At 41.4% G+C, this 26,380-nt stretch overlaps 2 protein-coding genes across 3 annotated transcripts in view; one reads left to right on the top strand and one right to left on the bottom strand.

The window, feature by feature from the left end:
• Positions 1-19,911, top strand: part of LOC124131352 — a 36,006-nt gene extending 16,095 nt beyond the window's left edge. For both annotated transcript variants that reach the window (XM_046494570.2, XM_046494571.2), the window contains exons 10-18: positions 177-263; positions 3,173-3,267; positions 5,117-5,224; positions 6,217-6,277; positions 13,147-13,254; positions 14,137-14,201; positions 14,730-14,801; positions 16,976-17,145; positions 18,017-19,911. In XM_046494570.2, coding sequence (XP_046350526.1) covers positions 177-263; positions 3,173-3,267; positions 5,117-5,224; positions 6,217-6,277; positions 13,147-13,254; positions 14,137-14,201; positions 14,730-14,801; positions 16,976-17,145; positions 18,017-18,144 — 894 coding nt within the window. In that variant the 3' untranslated portion in view covers positions 18,145-19,911. The remainder of the gene's footprint in view (positions 1-176; positions 264-3,172; positions 3,268-5,116; positions 5,225-6,216; positions 6,278-13,146; positions 13,255-14,136; positions 14,202-14,729; positions 14,802-16,975; positions 17,146-18,016) is intronic.
• Positions 18,345-24,934, bottom strand: LOC124131353. The gene is made up of 2 exons (XM_046494572.2): positions 24,473-24,934; positions 18,345-21,843 (listed from the first exon to the last, which is right to left on the bottom strand). The coding sequence occupies exon 2, from the start codon at positions 21,829-21,831 to the stop codon at positions 20,833-20,835; it is 999 nt and encodes a 332-aa protein (XP_046350528.1). The 5' UTR covers positions 21,832-21,843; positions 24,473-24,934; the 3' UTR covers positions 18,345-20,832.
• Positions 24,935-26,380: the final 1,446 nt, after the last annotated feature.

The following is a 26,380-nucleotide window of genomic DNA, read 5'->3' as shown; positions in this document are numbered from 1 at the left end:
AGTTAGGTGTTAGTTGTTAGTCCTCAGTGTTTGAATAGCAATGTTGACAGCAACGTTATTTAAATGTCTGTGTTTGCTTACATTTTGACTGTAAATACATGCAGGTGAGTTACAGTGATCAACAATAACTCGTTAGGAATTGTAAACATTTGAAGATATTGACATTATCTTTTTAGACAATGAGCAGAATGAACTTCAATGGAACTATTTCTGATTTCTTCAATGTGGTCCGCACTGATCCTCGCTTCCACGTCACGTCTGGGGTAAGTATATACAAACTCCGTGTACAGAATGCCGTGTCTGTGAAGAAACCGAGGGAGGGGTGGGTGTGTACAGAATGTCGTGTCTGTGAAGAAACTGAGGGAGGGGTCAGTGTGTAATTAATGCCGTGTCTCTGAATAAACCGAGGGAGGGGTCAGTGTGTACAGAATGCCGTGTCTCTGAATAAACCGAGGGAGGGGTCAGTGTGTACAGAATGCCGTGTCTCTGAATAAACCGAGGGAGGGGTCAGTGTGTACAGAATGCCGTGTCTGTGAAGAAACCGAGGGAGGGGTCAGTGTGTACAGAATGTCGTGTCTGTGAATAAACCGAGGGAGGGGTCAGTGTGTACAGAATGCCGTGTCTGTGAAGAAACCGAGGGAGGGGTCAGTGTGTAATTAATGCCGTGTCTCTGAATAAACCGAGGGAGGGGTCAGTGTGTACAGAATGCCGTGTCTCTGAATAAACTGAGGGAGGGGTCAGTGTGTACAGAATGTCGTGTCTGTGAATAAACCGAGGGAGGGGTCAGTGTGTACAGAATGTCGTGTCTGTGAAGAAACTGAGGGAGGGGTCAGTGTGTAATTAATCCGTGTCTGTGAATAAACCGAGGGAGGGGTCAGTATGTATAGAATGCCGCGTCTCTGAATAAACTGAGGGAGGGGTGAGTGTGTACAGAATGTCATGTCTGTGAAGAAACTGAGGGAGGGGTCAGTGTGTAATTAATGCCGTGTCTCTGAATAAACCGAGGGAGGGGTCAGTGTGTACAGAATGCCGTGTCTCTGAATAAACCGAGGGAGGGTCGGGTTTGTACAGAATGTCGTGTCTGTGAAGAAACTGAGGGAGGGGTCAGTGTGTAATTAATGCCGTGTCTCTGAATAAACTGAGGGAGGGGTCAGTGTGTACAGAATGCCGTGTCTCTGAATAAACCGAGGGAGGGGTCAGTGTGTACAGAATGTCGTGTCTGTGAATAAACCGAGGGAGGGGTCAGTGTGTACAGAATGTCGTGTCTGTGAAGAAACTGAGGGAGGGGTCAGTGTGTAATTAATCCGTGTCTGTGAATAAACCGAGGGAGGGGTCAGTATGTACAGAATGCCGTGTCTCTGAATAAACTGAGGGAGGGGTCAGTGTGTACAGAATGTCATGTCTGTGAAGAAACTGAGGGAGGGGTCAGTGTGTACAGAATGCCGTGTCTCTGAATAAACCGAGGGAGGGGTCAGTGTGTACAGAATGCCGTGTCTCTGAATAAACCGAGGGAGGGGTCAGTGTGTACAGAATGTCGTGTCTGTGAAGAAACTGTGAGTGTGTAATTAATGCCGTGTCTCTGAATAAACCGAGGGAGGGGTCAGTGTGTACAGAATGCCGTGTGTCTGAATAAACTGAGGGAGGGGTCAGTGTGTGAAGAATGTCGTGTCTGTGAATAAACCGAGGGAGGGGTCAGTGTGTACAGAATGTCGTGTCTGTGAAGAAACCGAGGGAGGGGTCAGTGTGTAATTAATGCCGTGTCTCTGAATAAATCGAGGGAGGGGTCAGTGTGTACAGAATGCCGTGTCTCTGAATAAACCGAGGGAGGGGTCAGTGTGTACAGAATGTCGTGTCTGTGAATAAACCGAGGGAGGGGTGGGTGTGTACAGAATGCCGTGTCTGTGAATAAACAGACGGAGGGGCCAGTGTGTAATTAATGCCGTGTCTGTGAATAAACCGAGGGAGGGGCCAGTGTGTAATTAATGCCGTGTCAGTGAATAAACCGAGTGAGGGCTCAGTATGTACAGAATGCCGTGTCTCTGAATAAACCGAGTGGGGGCTCAGTGTGTACCGAATGCCGTGTCTGTGAACAAACCGAGGGAGGGGCCAGTGTGTACAGAATGCCGTGTCTGTGAATAAACTGAGGGAGGGGTCAATGTGTTCAGAATGCCGTGTCTGTGAATAAACCGACGGAGGGGCCAGTGTGCCGTGTCTGTGAATAAACCGAGGGATGGGCCAATGTGTTCAGAATGCCGTGTCTGTGAATAAACCGAGGGAGGGGTCAATGTGTTCAGAATGCCGTGTCTGTGATTTAACCGAGGGAGGGGTCAGTGAGTACAGAATGCCGTGTCTGTGATTTAACCGAGGGAGGGGTCAGTGAGTACAGAATGCCGTGTCTGTGAATAAACCGAGGGAGGGGTCAATGTGTTCAGAATGCCGTGTCTCTGAATAAACCGAGGGAGGGGCCAGTGAGTACAGAATGCCGTGTCTGTAAATTAACCGAGGGAGGGGTCAGTGAGTACATAATGCCGTGTCTGTGAATAAACCGAGGGAGGGGTCAGTGAGTACAGAATGCCGTGTCTGTAAATTAACCGAGGTAGGGGTCAGTGAGTACATAATGCCGTGTCTCTGAATAAACCGAGGGAGGGGTCAGTGAGTACAGAATGTCGTGTCTGTGAATTAACCGAGGGAGAGGACAGTGTGTACATAATGCCGTGTCTCTGAATAAAGTGAGGGGTCAGTGTGTAGAGAATGCAGTGAATAAACCGACCGAGGGGTCAGTGAGTACAGAATGTCGTGTCTGTGAATTAACCGAGGGAGGGGCCAGTGTGTACAGAATACTGTGTCTCTGAATAAACCGAGGGAGGGGTCAGTGTGTACAGAATGTCGTGTCTGTGAATAAACCGAGGGAGGGGTCATTGAGTACAGAATGCCGTCTCTGTGAATTAACCGAGGGAGGGGCCAGTGTGTACAGAATACCGTGTCTGTGAATAAACCGAGGGAGGGGTCAGTTTGTACAGAATGCCTGTTTGTGAATAAAATTAGGGAGGGATCATTTTGTTTAGAATCCCTTGTCTGTGAATAAAGCGAGTGTCTGGTATGTGCAATATCCCAGGGTTAAGATGGCTATTGAATTCAATCTTTTACAGTACATGGTGTATCTTTTTTTCAGCAAACACTTCTACAGAAGTACAACGATATTATCTACAATGAGATATATCCAAAGCTTCCACGACTGTTCAAAGACATCCCTAATTTGCCCTTAAGGTACGATTTACCATTACAAAATACCAGAAAAAATGTTGCTCTGAAATCATTAATACCTTTTGTAGAAAATGTGAAATGAAAAACAAAAAACAACCGAGTTTGGGAGACATATCATTTTGCTCCATTAATGTTTGAAAAGCAAGAAATTGACGCCAGAATGTGAACATATGTGCACAATAGAAGTTTATATAAATCGAGTTTCGAAGAAGGTTGCGGACTGTTAACAGAGACGGCGCAATCATCGTTTCACCTGTTCCCAGTTTTGTTCTTTTGGATGTCTAACATGGAAGAGATGATATTTTGAGTTTTGCGTTTTATGTGCTACACGAGGCCGCACGTTATCCTACTTAAAGGGATAGCATGGCGATAGCATTTCCATTTATCCCAATGAGTTTTGATGTGTAAAGTGATGCCTCCCGATTACATTACATCACGTCCCCGTGACCGTTGACTAACACGACAACGACCTTCGCTTCTGTCAAAATGCAGCCTGGACTCAAATGAAACGGGGATAGCGTCCCGATCTTGTCACCACAGAAGTTGAGTAAATCATTCTAAAGGAGCATCCCGTTGACAATATCTAAAGAACTGCGACGCTGTGAGGTCGGATGTTGTGCTCACGTAACCAGTTATGGCACTGGCTTGTCACAAGTCCGGAATGCTTCAGGCTGTGAAACTTGCTGCCTGAAGCCGATTCCTAAGATGGACCAAATGCATATGGTTTAAGGTTCTGTGGTGGTGACAGTTTAATGGTAACGTGTCCAAAGTGACTGTCACGATGAACACCGAAAACGTCCAGCCTCAGCATTCCGCGGCATTCCAGTTTCTAGCATGTCAATGAATCAACACGTCCATTCTCTGAAAGTCCTGGTTTTACTGTAAAAAAAACAGTGCTGTTCTCATTTTGAGGTCCAAAGTCCAACTCGTGTTATCTATGCTTGCAATGTTCTGATACTCGCAGGTAAATCCCAGCACATCAGTGTCAATGTTTTTGTGAAATAATAGTGTCGGGAACCATACTCATTTATTACTCTTGTTATGGTGCACGATGTTTTCCCCGTTAGAACAATACTGTAAACTACGTTTATGACGAACACGCTTATAACGAACTGACCGATATAACGAACTTATATTTTAATTCCGGCCATTTGTTGTATATATGCTGTATACATGCTTATAACGAATTACGGTTATTACGAACTAAACTTGGTGGTCCCATTGAGTTCGTTATAACCGTAGTTTACTGTATTAAAAGGCCATCTAGTGCATTCAAGTATTGAACGCTGTGACTACAAATTAGCTATCTTCGACCAGTTGTCTCAGCAATGCTGTTGTAGTAAGTGGTAGCTATTACTTATGTATGTTGAATCTCTTCGACGCGGCCTATGTATATTGAGTTCATTTTGTTTTATATTCTTTCAAATTGACAGGGACAATAAGGTTGCCAAGTTTTGTAATCGCTGGCCCGTCACGCCAATTACCGGGCTTCGATTCACCACATTGGTACAATGTTGGTGTCGTCTCGCCGTGATATTGTTGGAATATTGCTGAAACCGGCGTAAAATCATTTTCATTTGTTTTTCAATGTTGTGCTTACTATATTCGCCCCTACGCTAATTTTCAACCCGAACACAACAACAACTGCAAACTCTGTGAATATTATGGAGTATAATATTCACAGAGTTTGCAGTTGCTCTTGTGTTCGGGTTGAAAATTAGCGTAGGGGCGAATATAGTAAGCACAACATTGAAAAACAAATTCATGAAAAAAAGTTAGTGTGTTTGTAATGAAACAATACAGAATGTTCGTGTCACACGAGGACAAATACACGTAGTCTGTTGTATTGCAGAACATCGCCGATGCCGAACGACGGGGTGGGAGGAGAGTATCTGGCGGGGACAGCGGATGGCGCTCGCCCTGGAATCTTTTACATCAATCTCTTCCATCCAAATGAGATGTAAGCAAACTGTGAACACTCATCATAACACTGCCACACACAGAGACATATATATAGTCAATGAGACTATCCGCGTCTCCTTGAACGTCACCCGTCGGATCCCCCCTGCACTGTGACTATGTCCAATTTGCAGTCATGTGATTGGCAAGCCAATTTTACGCCACCTTTCTCCGTCAGATAATCGCCTGCGAGTCATTTCAATTTTATTTAGCGTCAACTGAAAGTGTAGTTTATAAGCCGCGTGTAGATCGTTGCCTTTGCGCGTCAGCCGCCAGCAAATATTCACATCTTAGCTATGCATAACTGTTTGTGTCATTGAGATGATTTTACCAATTACATTACATTCACTCGCGCGACAGTGATAAACCATTATTACACTACAGCACACACACACACACACACACACACACACACACACACACACACACACACACACACACACACACACACACACACACACACATATATATATATAATTTTTGTGTGTGTGTACATATTTGCTACACATTCACATTGATCAAGTCACTGAGATACCATTGTATGTATATATATTTTTAACGCTCGAGGATATTCCTGGTTAGAACCGGAGGGATATTGATATGCATGTTACATGTATGTTAATTCTGCTTTCAGTAACTGCTAACACCTTCAGTGTGCTAACGTGCGGTACATTTCATACCTTCAGTGTGCTAACGTGCGGTACATTTCATACCTTCAGTGTGCTAACGTGCGGTACATTTCATACCTTCAGTGTGCTACCGTTCGGCACATTTCATACCTTCAGTGTGCTAACGTGCGGTACATTTCATACCTTCAGTGTGCTAACGTGCGGTACATTTCATATTGATTCGCTGTGTCGTTGTTTTTGTTCTGATTCCCCCTGGTTGGTCTGACTTAGAGTGTTTTCATACTAGTTCGTGTGCCGCATTGTGTGGTGAGATGATGAGAATTGTTTACTTACTAACATTCTCCTGGTTTTCTTCCTTCAACAGTGCGACCATAGACATGAAGGCGTTGTCTCTTCACGAAACTGTCCCTGGTCATCATTTACAGGTAGGCTCCTCGTATTTACTGTGAGTGTTACTGTATTACTGTGAGTGTTACTGTGTTGCTGTAAATGTTACTATACATGTTACTGTGAGTGTTATTGTGAGTGTTGCTGTGAGTGTTACTGTGTTGCTGTAAATGTTACTGTATTGCTGAGTGTTGTTGTGAGTGTTGCTGTAAATGTTACTGTGTTGCTGTGAGTGTTATTGTGAGTGTTACTGTGGGTGTTACTGTGAGTGCTACTGTGAGTGTTGCTGTGGGTGTTACTGTGTTTCTGTAAGTGTTACTGTGTTGCTGTAGGTGTTGCTGTGAGTGTTGCTGTAAGTGTTACTGTGTTGCTGTAAGTGTTAGTGTGAATGTTACTGTGTTACTGTAAGTGTTACTGTGAGAGTTACTGTGTTGCTGTAAGTGTTCCTGTTTTGCTGTAAGTGTTGCTGTGTTGCTGTTAGTGTTACTGTGTTGCTGTAAGTGTTACTGTGAGTGTTACTGTGAGTGTTAATGTGCTGATGTAAGTGTTACTGTGTTGCTGTAAATGTTACTGTGAGTTTTGCTGTGAGTGTTAATGTGTTTCTGTAAGTGTTACTATGTTACTGTGAGTGTTACTGCGCTGTTGTGAGTGTTACTGTGTTGCTGTAAGTGTTCCTGTTTTGCTGTCAGTGTTGCTGTGTTGCTGTTAGTGTTACTGTGAGTGTTGCTGTGAGTGTTACTGAGCTGCTGTAAGTGTTGCTGTGTTGCTGTAAGTGTGACTGTGAGTGTTGCTGTGAGTGTTAATGTGTTGTTGTAAGTGTTACGATGTTGCTGTGAATGTTACTGCGCTGCTTTGAGTGTGACTGTGTTGCTGTGAGTGTTACTATGAGTGTTGCTGTAAGTGTTACTGTGTTGCTGTAAGTGTTAGTGTGAATGTTACTGTGTTACTGTAAGTGTTACTGTGAGAGTTACTGTGTTGCTGTAAGTGTTCCTGTTTTGCTGTAAGTGTTGCTGTGTTGCTGTTAGTGTTACTGTGTTGCTGTAAGTGTTACTGTGAGTGTTACTGTGAGTGTTAATGTGCTGATGTAAGTGTTACTGTGTTGCTGTAAATGTTACTGTGAGTTTTGCTGTGAGTGTTAATGTGTTTCTGTAAGTGTTACTATGTTACTGTGAGTGTTACTGCGCTGTTGTGAGTGTTACTGTGTTGCTGTAAGTGTTCCTGTTTTGCTGTCAGTGTTGCTGTGTTGCTGTTAGTGTTACTGTGAGTGTTGCTGTGAGTGTTACTGAGCTGCTGTAAGTGTTGCTGTGTTGCTGTAAGTGTGACTGTGAGTGTTGCTGTGAGTGTTAATGTGTTGTTGTAAGTGTTACTATGTTGCTGTGAATGTTACTGCGCTGCTTTGAGTGTTACTGTGTTGCTGTGAGTGTTACTATGAGTGTTGCTGTAAGTGTTATTGTGTTGCTGTAAGTGTTACTCTGAGTGTTGCTGTGAGTGTGAATGTGGTGCTGTAAGTGTTACTGTGTTGCTGTAAGTGTTACTGTGAGTGTTACTGTGAGTGTTAATGTGTTGCTGTAAGTGTTACTGTGTTGCTGTAAGTGTTACTGTGAGTGTTGCTGTGAGTGTTAATGTGTTTTTGTAAGTGTTACTTTGTTACTGTGAGTGTTACTGCGCTGTTTTGAGTGTTACTGTGTTGCTGTAAGTGTTACTATGAATGTTTCTGTAAGTGTTATTGTGTTCCTGTAAGTGTTACTGTGAGTGTTGCTGTGAGTGTTAATGTGTTGCTGTAAGTGTTACTGTGTTGCTGTAAGTGTTACTGTGTTGCTGTAAGTGTTGCTGTAAGCGTTAATGTAAGTGTTACTGTGTTACTTTGAGTGCTGCTGTAAGTGTTACTGTGTTGGTGTAAATGTTGCTGTAAGTGTTACTGTGAGTGTTGCTGTGAGTGTTACTGTGTTGGTGTAAATGTTGCTGTAAGTGTTACTGTGAGTGTTGCAGTAAGTGTTGCTGTAAGTGTTGCTGTGAGTGTTTCTGTGAGTTTTACTGTGTCTGTAAGTGTTACTGTGATGCTGTAAGTGTTACTGTGAGTGTTCCGTAAGTGTTACTGTGAGTGTTGCTGTGAGTGTTACTGTGAGTGTTGCTGTGAGTGTTAATGTGTTGCTGTAAGTGTTACTGTGTTGCTGTAAGTGTTACTGTGAGTGTTGCTGTGAGTGTTAATGTTATGCTGTAAGTGTTACTGTGTTGCTGTAAGTGTTACTGTGAGTGTTCCTGTAAGTGTTACTGTGAGTGTTACTGTGAGTGTTACTGTGTTTCTGTAAGTGTTACTGTGTTGCTCTAGGTCTTGCTGTAAGTGTTTCTGTGAGTTTTACTGTGTTGCTTTAAGTGTTACTGTGATGCTGTAAGTGTTACTGTGAGTGTTCCTGTAAGTGTTACTGTGAGTGTTGCTGTAAGTGTTACTATGAGTGTTTCGGTAAGTTTTATTGTGTTGCTGTAAGTGTTACTGTGAGTGTTGCTGTGAGTGTTAATGTGTTGCTGTAAGTGTTACTGTGTTGCTGTAAGTGTTGCTGTAAGCGTTAATGTAAGTGTTACTGTGTTACTATGTGTGCTTCTGTAAGTGTTAGTATGTTGGTGTAAATGTTGCTGTAAGTGTTACTGTGAGTGTTGCTGTGAGTGTTACTGTGTTGGTGTAAATGTTGCTGTGAGTGTGACTGTGCTGCTTTAAGTGTTGCTGTAAATGTTGCTGTAAGTGTTACTGTGAGTGTTGCAGTAAGTGTTGCTGTAGGTGTTGCTGTGAGTTTTACTGTGTTGCTGTAAGTGTTACTGTGTTGCTGTAAGTGTTACTGTGAGTGTTGCAGTAAGTGTTGCTGTGAGTTTTACTGTGTTGCTGTTAGTGTTACTGTGTTGGTGTAAATGTTGCTGTGAGTGTGACTGTGCTACTGTAAGTGTTGCTGTAAATATTGCTGTAAGTGTTACTGTGAGTGTTGCAGTAAGTGTTACTGTGAGTGTTGCTGTGAGTGTTACTGTGTTGGTGTAAATGTTACTGTGAGTGTTACTGTGCTACTGTAAGTGTTGCTGTAAATGTTGATGTAAGTGTTACTGTGAGTGTTGCAGTAAGTGCCGCTGTAAGTGTTACTGTGAGTGTTGCTGTGAGTGTTACAGTGAGTGTTGCTGTGAGTGTTAATGTGTTGATGTAAGTGTTACTGTGTTGCTGTAAGTGTTACTGTGAGTGTTGCTGTGAGTGTTAATGTGATGCTGTAAGTGTTACTGTGTTGCTGTAAGTGTTACTGTGAGTGTTCCTGTAAGTGTTACTGTGAGTGTTACTATGAGTGTTACTGTGTTTCTGTAAGTGTTACTGTGTTGCTCTAGGTCTTGCTGTGAGTGTTTCTGTGAGTTTTACTGTGTTGCTGTAAGTGTTACTGTGATGCTGTAAGTGTTACTGTGAGTGTTCCTGTAAATGTTACTGTGAGTGTTACTGTGCTACTGTAAGTGTTGCTGTAAATGTTGATGTAAGTGTTACTGTGAGTGTTGCAGTAAGTGCCGCTGTAAGTGTTACTGTGAGTGTTGCTGTGAGTGTTAATGTGTTGATGTAAGTGTTACTGTGTTGCTGTAAGTGTTACTGTGAGTGTTGCTGTGAGTGTTAATGTGATGCTGTAAGTGTTACTGTGTTGCTGTAAGTGTTACTGTGAGTGTTCCTGTAAGTGTTACTGTGAGTGTTACTGTGAGTGTTACTGTGTTTCTGTAAGTGTTACTGTGTTGCTCTAGGTCTTGCTGTGAGTGTTTCTGTGAGTTTTACTGTGTTGCTGTAAGTGTTACTGTGATGCTGTAAGTGTTACTGTGAGTGTTCCTGTAAGTGTTACTGTGAGTGTTGCTGTAAGTGTTACTATGAGTGTTTCGGTAAGTTTTATTGTGTTGCTGTAAGTGTTACTGTGAGTGTTGCTGTGAGTGTTAATGTGTTGCTGTAAGTGTTACTGTGTTGCTGTAAGTGTTGCTGTAAGCGTTAATGTAAGTGTTACTGTGTTACTATGTGTGCTTCTGTAAGTGTTAGTATGTTGGTGTAAATGTTGCTGTAAGTGTTACTGTGAGTGTTGCTGTGAGTGTTACTGTGTTGGTGTAAATGTTGCTGTGAGTGTGACTGTGCTGATTTAAGTGTTGCTGTAAATGTTGCTGTAAGTGTTACTGTGAGTGTTGCAGTAAGTGTTGCTGTAGGTGTTGCTGTGAGTTTTACTGTGTTGCTGTAAGTGTTACTGTGTTGCTGTAAGTGTTACTGTGAGTGTTGCAGTAAGTGTTGCTGTGAGTTTTACTGTGTTGCTGTGAGTGTTACTGTGTTGGTGTAAATGTTGCTGTGAGTGTGACTGTGCTACTGTAAGTGTTGCTGTAAATGTTGATGTAAGTGTTACTGTGAGTGTTGCAGTAAGTGCCGCTGTAAGTGTTACTGCGAGTGTTGCTGTGAGTGTTACTGTGTTTGTGTAAATATTGCTGTAAGTGTTACTGTGAGTGTTGCAGTAAGTGTTACTGTGAGTGTTGCTGTGAGTGTTACTGTGTTGGTGTAAATGTTACTGTGAGTGTTACTGTGCTACTGTAAGTGTTGCTGTAAATGTTGATGTAAGTGTTACTGTGAGTGTTGCAGTAAGTGCCGCTCTAAGTGTTACTGCGAGTGTTGCTGTGAGTGTTACTGTGTTTGTGTAAATGTTGCTGTAAGTGTTACTGTGAGTGTTGCTGTGAGTGTTACTGTGTTGATGTAAATGTTGCTGTAAGTGTTATTGTTAGTGTTGCTGTGAGTGTTACTGTGCTGCTGTACGTGTTGCTGTAAATGTTGCTGTAAGTGTTACTGTGAGTGTTGCAGTAAGTGTTACTGTGTTGGTGTAAATGTTGCTGTGAGTGTGACTGTGCTGCTGTAAGTGTTGCTGTAAATGTTGATGTAAGTGTTACTGTGAGTGTTGCAGTAAGTGCCGCTGTAAGTGTTACTGTGAGTGTTGCTGTGAGTGTTACTGTGATTGTTACTGTGAGTGTTACTGTGATTGTTGCTGTGAGTGTTACCGTGAGTGTTGCTGTGAGTGTTACTGTGAGTGTTGCTGTGAGTGTTAATGTGTTGCTGTAAGTGTTACTGTGAGTGTTACTGTGCTGCTGTAAGTGTTGCTGTAAATGTTGCTGTAAGTGTTACTGTGAGTGTTGCAGTAAGTGCCGCTGTTAGTTTTACTGTGAGTGTTGCTGTGAGTGTTACTGTGTTTCTGTAAGTGTTGCTGTGTTGCTGTAAGTGTTACTGTGAGTGTTGCAGTAAGTGTTGCTGTAGGTGTTGCTGTGAGTGTTGCTGTGAGTTTTACTGTCTTGCTGTGAGTGTAACTGTGTTGGTGTAAATGTTACAGTAAGTGTTACTGTGTTGCTGTAAGTGTTAGTGTGAGTGTTACTGTGTTGGTGTAAATGTTACTGTAAGTGTTACTGTGAGTAATGCTGTGAGTGTAACTGTGCTGCTGTAAGTGTGACTGTGTTGCTGTAAGTGTTACTGTGAGTGTTGCTGTGAGTGTTACTGTGTCGGTGTTAGTGTTACTGTGTTTGTGTTAGTGTTCCTGTGTTGCTGAAAATGTTACTGTGAGTGTTGCTGTCAGTGTTACTGTAAGTGTTACTGTGCTGCTGTAAGTGTTACTGTGTTGCTGTAAGTGTTGCTGTGTTGATGTGAGTGTTTCTATGAGTGTTAATGTGAGTGTTACTGTAAGTGTTGCTGTAAGTGTTACTGTAAGTGTTGCTGTAAGTGTTACTGTGAGTATTGCTGTGAGTGTTACTGTGTTACTATGAGTGTTAATGTCTAACTTTGTGTGTTACTGTGCTGTTCGGATGTAGACAGGTCCCTAGGATGTTTTGACATATTGTTTTGATATTAAGCCCACATTGACACACTGACACTAACCATATCGGTAATGTAGTGACTCATACACTCACAAACCAGATCGGTAATGTAGTGACTTACGCTAACCCTAACCAGATCAGTCATTTCGTGACTCACGCTGACACTAACCAGATCAGTCATTTCGTGACTCACGCTGACACTAACCAGATCAGTCATTTAGTGACTCACGCTGACACAAACCAGATCAGTAATGTAGTGACTCACGCTGACACTAACCAGATCAGTCATTTAGTGACTGACGCTGACACAAACCAGATCAGTCATTTAGTGACTCACGCTGACACTAACCAGATCAGTCATTTAGTGACTCACGCTGACACTAACCAGATCAGTCATTTAGTGACTCACGCTGACACTAACCAGATCAGTCATTTAGTGACTCACGCTGACACTAACCAGATCAGTTAGGTAGTGACTAACGCTGACACTAACCAGGTCAGTTAGGTAGTGACTCACGCTGCCACTAACCAGATCAGTTAGATAGTGACTCACGCTGCCACTAACAAGATCAGTTAGATAGTGACTCACGCTGACACTTAACAGATCAGTTAGATAGTGACTCACGCTGACACTAACCAGATTCGTTAGGTAGTGACTCACGCTGACACTAACCAGATTCGTTAGGTAGTGACTCACGCTGACACTAACCAGATCAGTTAGGTAGTGACTCACGCTGCCACTAACCAGACCAGTTAGATAGTGACTCGCGCTGACACTAAACAGATCAGTTAGGTAGTGACTCACGCTGACACTAACCAGATCAGTTAGGTAGTGACTCACGCTGACACTAACCAGATCAGTTAGGTAGTGACTCACGCTGACACTAACCAGATCAGTTAGGTAGTGACTCACGCTGACAGATCAGATCATAGTGATAATAACCATATATGTTTTCCACAGACTGAATACACAAACACATTTGCTGAACTTATGATCATCATTATCATAAAGCATAATTTTACCTGATAATAAATTCTAAATTTTGTTTAACAAATGTGTAATTTCTTTCATAAGAGAATATATGCTCTTGCTGCGGACCTACCTTCGTTCCGGAAGTTCCAGGAAGATACCAACTATTGGCAAGCACCATTCAAATTCCCCTTTTACACAGCCTATCTTGAGGTACTACTTTGCTGGTTATTTCTGGTGAAAATAATATGACATTTTGAGGTGCTTATTGGGGATGGCAGGGTTGTATTGCGGTGAAAATGGACTTAGGTTCAAATGAGGGTAGGGATCCTCTCCGGCTCATAACTCATAAGCTTGGTGACACTGTGTATACACACCAAGGAAGTGCTGAACTGGGGCCTTTTGGTAGTCAGGTTTCTATAAATATTTAGATTTAGTGTTTCTAAGGCAATAACAGTCTGGACTTGGGTTCCAATGAGAGTTTCATAACTTGATGAAACTTTGTAATTATAAGTACCTCAGTACTGGTTTGGAATTCCGGTTATAATGGGGCCCCTGAAAATTATGCTCGTTTTGAGGGGCGACTAAATGGATCGGGTGGTCAATCTTGGTGACTTGGTTGATTGTGTGACATCGTGCTCATAATGCTTTGTTTATTAAATAAAAACGTCAAGCACTGCATAATACATAAATTCAGGAATTGTTTAGATTTTTTCTATTTGTCATGGAATTAATATTTAAAGTTTTGAAAATATTATATGTAACGTTGCTAAAAAATGACAGGCTCTGTCTATTAAACAATACAATTACTAATTCACGCCCTTGGAAGGTATAGAAAGTATTCTTTTTGAAGAATAGAGGGAATCATTTGGTTTAGTCATCGGCCATAATGTCTGTTGTACTCACATGCTTTCTGGTGAACCCTTTAGTGAGGTATCTGACATACTTTTTGGACCCGTGAAGATTCCGGGGTAGAATAGGTCTTCAGCAACCCATGCTTGCCGTAATAGGCGACTTTGCTTGTCGTAAGAGGCGACTAACAGGATCGGGTGGTCAGGCTGGACTGTATGTAGAACGTTTCCCGTTACATTGCAGGGATGGGCTCTGTACGCGGAGTATCTTGGAGAGGAGATGGGGCTATACAAGGACGACTATGAACTGTGAGTACCCCCACCCAACCAGTACACAGTCATAATTATGTATGCATGGTATTTGTAATAATAACTTCCGTTAATTGATACACACTTCAAGAAGTAATACGAAAAATGATGCAATTCTGTACACATACTTATCAAATTAACTCTTATTTAATAATTGTATTATATAACCAACAAAGTCTGATTGATGGTATACGTGGGCCTGGGTAGCCTCGCAGTCCCGGGTTCGGCTTCTCACAAGCGTGCCACGTGTCAGGGCCGTTCTGGGACTCCCCTTCCTTGATAAGTCTGGATGCGTAGTCCCGGGTTCGGCTTCTCACAAGCGTGCCATGTGTCAGGGCCGTTCTGGGACTCCCCTTCCTTGATAAGTCTGAATGGGTAGTCCCGGGTTCGGCTTCTCACAAGCGTGCCATGTGTCAGGGCCGTTCTGGGACTCCCCTTCCTTGATAAGTCTGGATGGAATATTGAGGTGCAGAAAACCACACTTAATGAACCAGTATATACATTTTCGTTCAAATGTTTGTTCAACAGAATGGGGCGGTACGGCTCGGAGATGTTCCGCGCCAGCAGGATGGTCGTTGACACTGGACTCCACTACTTCAAGTAGGTGATGAGGAATTTGCCGTTTAATCCAAGTATTCGTATATGTGACATGCTGTAGTATGCCAGTTCGCAATGTTAAGGATTGATCATGATGTACAGAATTGAAAACTATATAGATCAGGCAGAGAAATGGTTGATAGCATCAATTACTATCCACGCCGTAGAGTATGGTGGCACAATCATCAGGTCACCGGCTGCATCCACCCAATTCACTGTGCAGAGTTGCGTCCCTTGGGCACGCCAGAAACCTATGATTATGGGTTCGAATCCCGGTTCGCCCTGATTATGTTTCTAGGTTTGTCAGCACCATACCCGTGCTCGTGGGTTTCACCGAAGTGGTATAGGTCTAAGACCTGCATCATTTCGGGCTTTCCTCCCACATTAAGCTGACACGCCGTGATATAACTGGAATGTTAAAAGCGGCGTTAAAACTCACTCACTCACTCACTCACTCACTCACTCACTCACTCACACTCACTCACTCACTCACTCACTCACTCACTCACTCACTCACTCACTCATCAACCCTATGCCAACACCCACCCAATGCCACTCACTCACTCATAGCTATTGGCCACAACTGGGTCGTTACCATTTTGTCAATGCGTTCTCCTGTGATGCAATTCTCGTGAAACCCAATTAATATATAATAATGACAGATTTCTTTATTTGATTAATATAGAACAGCTTTATTACAACAAAGGCTATGAACTGAATTTACAGAATATAGACGGTACACATGTATATAATTGAGGCTACATTTAATTTGCACATTCAGTATATAGAACAGTGGACTCAATATTACAAAAAGAAGTATATAGAAGGGCCAGACCAGGTTCCAACCTTAAACACATGAGGACCTTTCGTACAATAAACAGCATTAAGAGCGAAAATATGTAAAAGTGGTATCTCGTATACAATATGCAGTGAAACCAAACTGTCTATATATAAGACTAAACGAGTTTACAAGGAGAAGGTGTTCGAGTTTTCGAGGCTTTTCAACTACATGTCTTTTGATAATGCCATTGAACTATTAAGTGGTAATTTGATCAGACACAAAAACAAATTTCAACACCGTTCCTTCGATAAAATTGGCAAGACACACGCGTACATAAACTACTGTCTCGTGATAAAAAAAGACAAACTGTGATCATGAAAATGTATTGATAACCGAACATTATTACATTTATGATGATATAGATTGATGACTTGCTTGCAAATAAGGCCGAGTGAGTATGGTTTTACGCCGCTTTTAACGATATTCCAGGAATATCACGGCGGAGGCAAATAACAAAAAGCACAGTGTCATACAAGTAATGGGTTTAAGTAATTGTCATGCGTCGAATTATACCTTTTGATCTCTTATAAAGAATTAACACAACAACTTTTGTATGTAAAAAGGCGACAAGACCCAAAATAAAAAGTCCATCATAGATTCCGAGCCATATCATAACTACGTTTTTATGACTCATCAAAAAGTGATGCGACGACATGTTCAAGAAAGGTGAGCTTAACCTGCCATACCGTAGTCACCCGTTACAAACAAGTGCAAAGCTAGTAAATTGTTCTCCTGAACAAACACAGAAATATATGGTACAAACCAAAATATGGAATTGCATTGGACATATTTTTGTCACTGATGCGTCAAATTTGGAACATGTCCTCCACATGTCTACCATGAAGAAATTGAAAGCTCTACGAGGTGTAATGGGGATTAACGTCGCGTTGAAGATTATCTACTAGTCCGGACTAGTGGCGATCAGTGATAGCCCACATGGAAACCATGACGCAGTTTAACATGAATACCCGACTCAGACGCAGTCTACTGACTCCGAGCACACAAGTCCTTGTTTTAGCCCTTGAATGCCGAGCGCCAGACAGGGTAACAACAAGTACCATCTTTTAACGTCTTTTGGTATGACGCGGCCGGGTATCGAACCACGGAGGCGGTTGAAAGCTCTACTAAGGCGTAAACTCCATAATTTGAGTCAAAATTTGCTTTTATTTCAGCATTAATTTGTACAAACACTTTAAAACTCGAAGAGTCTATCGTCAACTCAGTCAAAGAACCACTGCGCTTAATTATCAGCATGATAAATACGGACGCGAACAGTTACTTTGTTTCTTTGAGTGTACACGGCGCGGAAAAGTAAATTTTTATTTTTATTTTTCAGTTGGGACAAGGAACAAGCGGTGTCGTACATGCTGGCACATACGGCATATTCCCGGAACGACATCGAAAGCGAGGTTCACCGGTACGTCACGTGGCCAGGCCAGGCGTGCTCATACAAGATCGGAGAGATAAGGATCCGGCAGCTGAGGGAGAGAGCCATGCAAAGACTTGGTGAGTGTCGAAGTGAATGTTCGGTACAATAAAAGTGGTTATGCTCGACACAGTTGCAAGTTTGCAACAATTTGGTTCCTTGATATATTTTCTTTTCTTTTCTTTGTGTACACAAATGCAATATGTTTAGTCCAATATACTAGTTATCTTCTGGTATGATCATACTGAAGTATGTATTGTATATTTAATATACAGTCAAACACAGTCGTGTGGAACTTTGATGTGTCGAACTAACGGTTGTCTCGATGTGAAAGCTTGGCCCCTGCGTATTCCTTCTTTACTCATTTTTTTTCGATTGTGTCGAACCTTGGATAACTCGAAGTATTTACCCGCGGGATCCTGCTACAACGAATTTATCTTACCGACATGTTTTAATATGACATCGTAAAATAATTTAAATAAATTCCAAATTGATAGAAAACAGCTGCTCGATTGAGCTGTTGCAAGGTTGCGCTATGTCAGGTGACATCCACTGGCTCGGAAAAAAAACGTGCTGCTTTTTGCTTTGAAGCGGGGTATAAAGGATTTATTCTGTCTCTAAGAAAAGCACGTGCAGCCTGTAGTGCTCGTGGCGGGGTATAAGAAACTTGCTACCCCGCTGAGAAATGTATTACCCTCCAGCCGGGTTACACAGTATTTCATCAACATCACGTGGACCAATAAGATCTCATCACTCTGACTTGGATAAATGTTATCTTCCACACACAGCACACCAAGGAATAATGCTGTTCCATGAGTATGCAATATCCTTTGACTGATGAACATACGTGTACATTTCTGTTGGGGTCTGTGTACATATGTACACTGTACGCTACCACAACTTGCCAAATATATTTACGATTAAGAAGCACTCTATCTTTGTCATATTCAGGTCCTCTTTTCGACCTAAAGACATTCCATGCTCTCCTGCTGAAGAATGGTCCGGTGCCTCTGAGAATCCTTGAGAGAATGGTCAACGAATGGATGACTGATGTGACATCTGAGCTCTATCAGGGATGATGGGCAGACTAACAAGACGTGTTTCATCCTCGTACAGTCATCACGTTAACGTTTTTAAAACAAACGTTTTTAATAATATGTCAGCAACTTCTCTTTCAAAAGAACAACTTGGTTCCAAATGTTTCTTTGAGTAAAATCGTTTTAGCATAAGTGATTACATTCCTCTCTTCATAACGAATTGTGATTCTTTTGTCATAAAATACAATTAGAGTTCCCATCCTTGTCTAAGACGGACATCCGAAGATAGATGAAAGGACAGTCCTACTGTAAAGGCTTGTTACACCAGAAGATTATATCATAGGCCACATTTTGATCAATTATTTGATAATTATCTTCCTGACAACCAAGGAACAAACCTTTCCAAACATGTTAAAATTTACCTAATAAACATGAGTTTGAATGTAAACTTTAAGGATACTTATCTGTCTACGTTGTAAGATTTTGTTTTCATTTCTTAGATTTATTGACAATCTCGGCGGGGACTGCTCGTCAATTATTCTTTTACATAAACTTAAGGGAAAAAGAAACTTATCACTTGTAAATTAGGTTTTATCTGAAATAAAGACAGAGTGATAAGTTGGAACGTTATCAGAAAACATTCACCGAAACACAACCTGTGCACATGTGAAAGTCACTTTTTGCAGGATTCAGTGCCGTCAACGGCACTGGAACACCCATCAGCAGAAGAAGGTCTTACGCATAGGTGGTATCAGAGCGACTCCGCATTGGTGGTATCAGAGCGACTCCGCATTGGTGGTATCAGAGCGACCCCGCATTGGTGGTATCAGAGCGACTCCGCATTGGTGGTATCAGAGCGACTCCGCATTGTGGTATCAGAGCGACTCCGCATTGGTGGTATCAGAGCGACCCCGCATTGGTGGTATCAGAGCGACTCCGCATTGGTGGTATCAGAGCGACTCCGCATTGGTGGTATCAGAGCGACTCCGCATTGGTGGTATCAGAGCGACTCCGCATTGGTGGTATCAGAGCGACTCCGCATTGTGATATCAGAGCGACTCCGCATTGGTGGTATCAGAGCGACTCCGCATTTATGGTATCAGAGCTTTCCGTGGATTGTCCTTGACCCCTCTTCACCGTGAACGCAGCTTACAGTGGGCAAAAACTGCACGTCTGTGGCAGCGGCGTGATTTGGAAAGGGTGTTGTTCACAGATGAAATACGCTTTAACTTGTTCCGAAATGATGGCCGAGTCCGTGTTTATCGACGTAGGGGAGAGCGACTGGCACCTAATATAACTGCATCCAAGATGTGAACTCTTCTGGTGGCGGCGGTCATCATCCGTGGGAATCTGACTGGCCAAAGATACAGAGATGAAGTGTTGCGACCTGTTGTCGTGCCATTCTTACGTGGAGGACAATGCACGACCTCATACCGCCAGACTTGTTCAGCAATATCCGCACAACGTTAACGTCAACGTATTGCCTTGGTCAGCATGTTCTCCAGACATGATTCCCATAGAGCATCTCTGGGATCATTGTGATCGACAGCTGACGGACGACATCCACGAGGAGACGTATTTTGGCGTGCATTGGTGCACGCTACTAAGGACATGTTGTATCACAGGATTTGACTTTTTTGAGTACCTTTAGAGTGGCTCTGTTTGACTCGTGTTAATGTATTTTTTTCTTATTTTGACCCCATGTCTCTTTCGCTCGGCCTTTAGCAAGTGCACTATCGATGTGGCTTTGCATTTTTGTACAGATATCGAAAAAGATTTCCTCTATTAAAATGATCATCTTATAGTTAACACCTGTCTTTGATTCTTTTAATAGAGCTACTGAACAAGGTGATAAGTTTCTTTTGCCCGGTAGTTTATTTGCGAAAAGAATGGGAGCGACGTTCCGTTCACCAAGTTCTAGTAATCACATAAACTAGACTGTATTCATAATGTAGCATATCTCTCCGACAGTTAAAATCATTGCCTGCGATGTACTGTTGACTAAACAAAATGCAACGCAGTCGAGTTATCACAGAGCGAGTGTATGTAAATCGCTGGTTTCTGGCTGACGTGGCTGGTTATCTTGGCTCCTGTATTTGACGACTAACATAGGGCCATTCAGTCACATGGCCAACCCCAAACAAATTTACAAATGCATCAGATAGACCTATTCCAGCGACATTATGGTATTAAAATGTAAATTGTATCCCGAAATAAGTTAATATACACAAGCCACGATCATTATTAGAGGATCAACACTTTGCCAAAACGCTTTTTTGATATTACAGCCCCACTTGTCAACAATATATACTAAATTTACACTTTTCGAGACTGCCCTTCGACTATTTGGTACACTTTCAAACAACAACTGTCAACATTAAAACATAACACAAAATCGCATGGCGATACTACCCCACATGCATTGCTGGTGAAATATGAATACACTGTTGTACATTTCGGGAAAGTTGTCCATCCAATATTTCTTCAATAGTCACTGAAGCGTACGAGTGCTACACGAAGAAGGTGTAACATAACATGTGTCATATTTGTGGCAAAAAGTCTTTATAAAAAAACTCCATATAACACATTTCACTTAAATGAAAAGACAAAAACGTACTTTGAACAGATTGACAATGTATGTATTTCCCCATTAAGTACCCATCAGTACCAAAGATTGTAACACTTGAGGCAGCTAGATAAAGATTGTTTCATATTATACAACTGCCATAATTAGAAGTTCTTATAATCTACAACAAAGTCACCTCTTGCTCTACACCTGTGAAAAGAACTTCTCCACGGCAACCTGTTGTACAGCTCCTGCACTGCAGCCCGCATGTCTGCCTCCATAAACCAGATGAAAGGCAAAACTGCACTTTTTGCATCTGCCAGAGCAACAATTGAATACACAATTGCTACATATACGTGAATATCCAATTGATGAATCAGTTTCATTCTTATCAATCGCGCTGCTTCTTCCGGTAGAATCAACAGGATCGTGGCCACAGTTGCACATACGAAAATCCAAGGACTCTTATTCGACCCAGCATCGGTGGTGACCGGATGTATTTGTCTTCTTGAATTACAACAGTGCAATATGATCATGTGAATAATTTGCAGAACAGCTATTAGGGACGGTACAACAGACGCGAAGCACGTCACCAATAATGTTGCAGCTGGAGACATTCTTAGTATACATATATATGATAAGGATACGCTGCCAACATGAGTATATGCGATTGGTAAAACAACAAATAGCATAGCAAGCCAGGGCAGCGCCAAACAAATACCAATGGCACATTTCCGTATCAAGGGAGATAACCGCATCTTCACACGATGCAATGTTAGCAAATAGTCCGCGTTGATGCTTATTATACCCCATGTCACCACAAACTTTTGTACATAGAAGTCGAGGGTGGATATGATCAAATAGGTTGCACATCCATGTTGTCGTCTATGATTGTTGGCTTTCATGTCCGCAATAACTGGACAGGTTATCAGTCCCGCGAGAAGGTCAGCTGTGGCTATGCTGACTATCGCAAGGTGGCGGAAGTCTTGCCTGAGTGTCCGATTGTTGAGTATTGAGAAGATGAGGAGAAGATTGCCAATGATTATAACTGGTATAAGCACTGCCTCGCTGACAGCAAGGGCGGTGTTGAGAGCGGATAAATCATATTTGCGGCGTGTTGATCCTGTAAAATTCGAGGTACCGTTGAAGTTAGTGTTGTTCATTTTGAAAGTGAACTGAAAAAAAACCATAACTTCAGTAACACATCTATATAAAAATGAATACGTTGAATTTAAATGGAACGTACAGGTCTTGTTTTTCTCTATGCCTTAGAATTGGCACCATGGAACATTTATTCTACTATGCTTGTCGTAAAAGGCGACTAGCGGGATCGGGTGGTCAGGTTCGCTGACTTGATTGATGCATGTCACCGATCCCAATTGCGTGGATCGATGCTCATGATGTCAATCACTGGATTGTCTGGTCCAGACTCGATTATGTACAGACCGCCGTCATATAGCTGGAATATTGCTGTGTGCGGCGTTAAGCAACATACAACAACAACATCGTATCCTGAGGATGCTCATAATATCAACCACTGGACCAGAACCGATTTTTTTACACGCGACAGTGATATAGCTCGAATATTGCTGACTACAGTGTTACACTCACTGACTTATCGTTGAGTTCATGTTAAAAAACACATAATATGTTGTAACCAATATTCCAAAAGTTGGCGTCAAATCTAGATGGATAGAGTTTCCATGGATAGTGGTTTTAGTGCGGGTTTAATATGCTTGCTTAGATTCGCGGAATTAGCTTTATCTGTTTATGTAACAGTCCACTGTTCAAGTTAATGAGGAGTTTGGAATAATACAAAATCAAACCTGTTGAAGTTGTTTATATAATTGGTTGTTTAATGTTAAATAATGGAGTGTTATAATCAAGTTAAGGAATTTTATCTAGAACATAATGTTAATGTGCTGTTTCCTAATGAAAGAGATGTATAACTATCAGATTTGCAATAGGTATGAGCGGATGAGGAATTGAACGACTTTAAAATAATACACATTGTTACGGCACAAAGTGTTGGAAGAAACTTTGAAAATAATATGCAATTATACTATTTTCATACCTCACCACCAACAAGGAATATGGAGTAAGGAAACAGGTCCGTTTGTCCAACTGTGAAAAATCCTAACACGTTATGTACTGGTTTCTAAATCTAATAATATGTGAAAATACCTTTTATTTGTTAGGATCGTCCTCCGTCAACAAAAATATATCCATGGACCCTCACAGGGCTGGAAGGGTATTTTATCCAAACTTCACTATCGTAAGAGGAAAACGCTATGCCAACCCCAAATCTTGGAATCTTGCCAAGAAACAAAACTGTTTTAACATTAACTGAAATTCATGTATTATCAATGTCTATCATAAATTTACTCTTCACAGCAAATTGAGTTTTTGGAACATAAGTTCTACATGTACCTATTTATATTTTAGAATATACTTCTCCAATCAGGATACCTATACCAAGATACCTATATAAAAATGTTCTTACTTACCTTCTTCTTCCTTAGTCAAGATATCAGACTAATGGAGTATGAAGATAAGTGGCATGTATTGATTTACCTAATTCGATTCTCACGCTCTGTCATGTTAACATGTAACCGCGACAGTCACCTTACCCTGATCGCAGCCATGGCGATCTAACCTCAATGACGATGTTTATAGCCAGCAAGAAGGATATTTCTTAAAAAAGCACACACATATCAATTTTGCCATTTCTGCCAAATGGTTACATGTATATGTATTAGCACACTTGCAGCCATCTTTGTTAATTGATTATCATGATATTGTGTAATTCTACCATACCCTACGTACAGACTTGAGTCCCAAACAGTGGCAGTTCAGCCTAAATTGCTATTAAACGCAAAAAGTGTGACTACACACACGATGACACATAATCAGCTAAGGCACAGAACCTGACCAACTGATCTCCTTTTTGTCATTCACCACAGGAAAGTTTATGTTTACAGGACACACACACTTATGCCAAAGCGTTTCTAACACAGCATTCCTAATTGAGGCCTGAAATGTAAGTTATCAGAATCTAAATATTCATTCCATTGAAAGGTTGAAAGAGATGAATCACATGCAATATTGTTTGAGACAGTTTTCATCAGAAAACGACAAACGTTCTTACATGCATGTTAGGCCTCACATCACAGTCACTTCCTGACACAGTTCATTAGATGGTCGTGTATCATCCGTAATACAGAATGTTCTAAAAGAATGCCACAGAAACCAATATAACTTTTGACGGGAACAAACTGCAAAGTTTAGTTTCATTGCTATCGTTGCTGCAGTCAAATCTGTGAAAGGTTCCTTAATTATTATTTTGTACAGTTTTCCTCAGCATAAAAAAATAATCTGTGTCTAAAAGTAACATGATCTAAGTGCAACCGTGGTCGATCTGTGTTCATCAGATTTGTTCTTTTAGTTCGTCCGCCCGTTCCTATGTTTGTTCCTCCGTTTTCTGGCTTCGTAAGTTTATAAGTTATCTATACATTTTATAAACGTTTCCAGTGAAAGGATATTTTATATGTGTACACATGTTATATAATGTTAAAACAATCTCTAATGTGTATTTGGTAATCACTATTTCATTTCGACTTGCATTCGAGATGTTCTGCTGTGTTTGCAGCATAAATCAATCATTCAACCCGCACTACCGGTGCTTGAAAGGAATGGTTGACTATTTATGTACATGGCATATTTGGTAATTGTGCTCAATTATTACAAGAATACTTTTTTGTTTGCCATAATATTAATGCATTCTTTGCTTTGAGTTCAACCTACCTTGAGAGCGTCGTCGCCTGTGTTGTTGCCTGTTGTGCATTCAGCTCCAAATACAAGGGGCGTTATTGCCTTGATAAGTAAAGGGTAGTATTACCTCAATGTCTCGGTTCTCAGACACATGTGGGGCTAATTAGGGTCACACATTCATTAACCAATTATGACTGCTCGAAATAAATGCGAACATGCTTTAATTGTTTACTCTTGTTATTATGTTACGCTGTGTAAACGTTTACTTCTTTGTTCCTAATATATTTTCATTTTATATATACAGTGTGAACGACTTTGTCAGGGCCTACCGGGTTTTAGTTCTTTGAATGGCATGATGTTCCGGATTTTAACGGAAGAGTTAACTTTTCTGGCTTAGATATGTCACAGAGGCTGGGGGGCGGTCGGATAGCCTAGTGGTTAAAGCGTTCGCTCGTCATGCCGAAAACCCGGGTTCGATTCTCGACACGGGTACAATGTGTGAAGCCCATTTCTGGTGTCCCCCGGCGTGATATTGCTGGAATATTGCTAAAAGCGGCGTAAAACCATACTCACTCACTCACTCACAGAGGCTGGAAACAAGACTTCTCCCAATTGAGGTTAAAAAGGGTTTGGTGACCTGGTTATTGTCAAAATATACTTCTGATCATGATCAGAAATATGTTCGTGTTGTGTTTCAAGGTTTACCAAATGGGTATTGGGTAAAAGCGATTCATTCACTGTCACATGACCCATCCTGTTCGAAAGACCCAATGTTTTGCGTTACAAGACTGACGATATAAAGTCATGAAGTAGAGATAGCAATATATTCTTTTGAAAATGGTTTAAATCGTCCTCCAGTTCTCTTATCAAACATCGCTACACAGCTTCGCCCATACTTCTCGTGTGCATTAACGTATACATGCATACACTCCTATGATGTAACATTTATTAACATTCGTTATTTATATAACTAGAAACTTGTAACTTACTAGATCAGCTGCATCCCTTTTGGCCTTCCCCCTCCATTAAACTGACAGGTCGTGATGTAATAAGTCGTGTCATATAGTAATATACACTGTACCTATCAATGATAGGAGGGATTGTGCAGGTGCCATAGAGCTATAAAGGCGGTGATGGGCTATGTGATAACCAGACCCGTGTCACACACCCTGCCAGGCTGAGATAGCAAGTCGGCCTACCCCTACTGTGAACTTTGGTTCTAGAGGATTACAGTATAGTATTTGATTAAGGGATTTTGGATTGTTACAGAAAACTAAAACAAACAGAGTAAAATATGCATGTCTATATACTATACTTAAACATACAGTAAGCATAGAAACTGGAATAGGACTTTATTTTTGCCCACCTAGAGCATAATCGATGTACAAGACGTTGACCTGTCCGTTAGCAATGGTAATATAGTAGTATCTTTAATAAATAGACATAATATATAATATGTATATAATACGTGTCACGGTGATGAATTAATTTTCTTCTTTTCTTCATAATAAGTCAGCTTTGACCCAGATCAAGTTACTGTCAGGCCTCGATATGGGGGAATAAGCTATTGGGAATGGCCTAAAAAACAAGAGAGGATAAAGCTGTGAGGTCCAAGGTTTATTAAAGCAAGTGTCTTATAATTCAGGCATATATCATAATGACATACAATGATAATAATAATGATAATAATTTTCTAATACAGTTCTGGATATAAATGCAATATATGTACGTATTGTAAATGCACACACAGTCATTATACAAGAGATATGGCATTTACTAGAGTAATAACGGTAATGACAAATGGCTATCAGTTTACAAATAACGACATACACTGCTAATAATAATGGTAATAAATCATAATACAGTTTTATTCTAAGTCTAGGAATAAATGCAATGTATGTTATATTGGAGTGTGTACGGTAAATACGCACATAGCTATTA

The sequence above is a fragment of the Haliotis rufescens genome, unplaced genomic scaffold, assembly GCF_023055435.1.
Source record: "Haliotis rufescens isolate VD_foot unplaced genomic scaffold, xgHalRufe1.0.p SCAF_1, whole genome shotgun sequence".
Lineage (NCBI taxonomy): Eukaryota > Metazoa > Mollusca > Gastropoda > Lepetellida > Haliotidae > Haliotis > Haliotis rufescens.
This window is presented reverse-complemented; position numbering and strand designations above follow the sequence as displayed.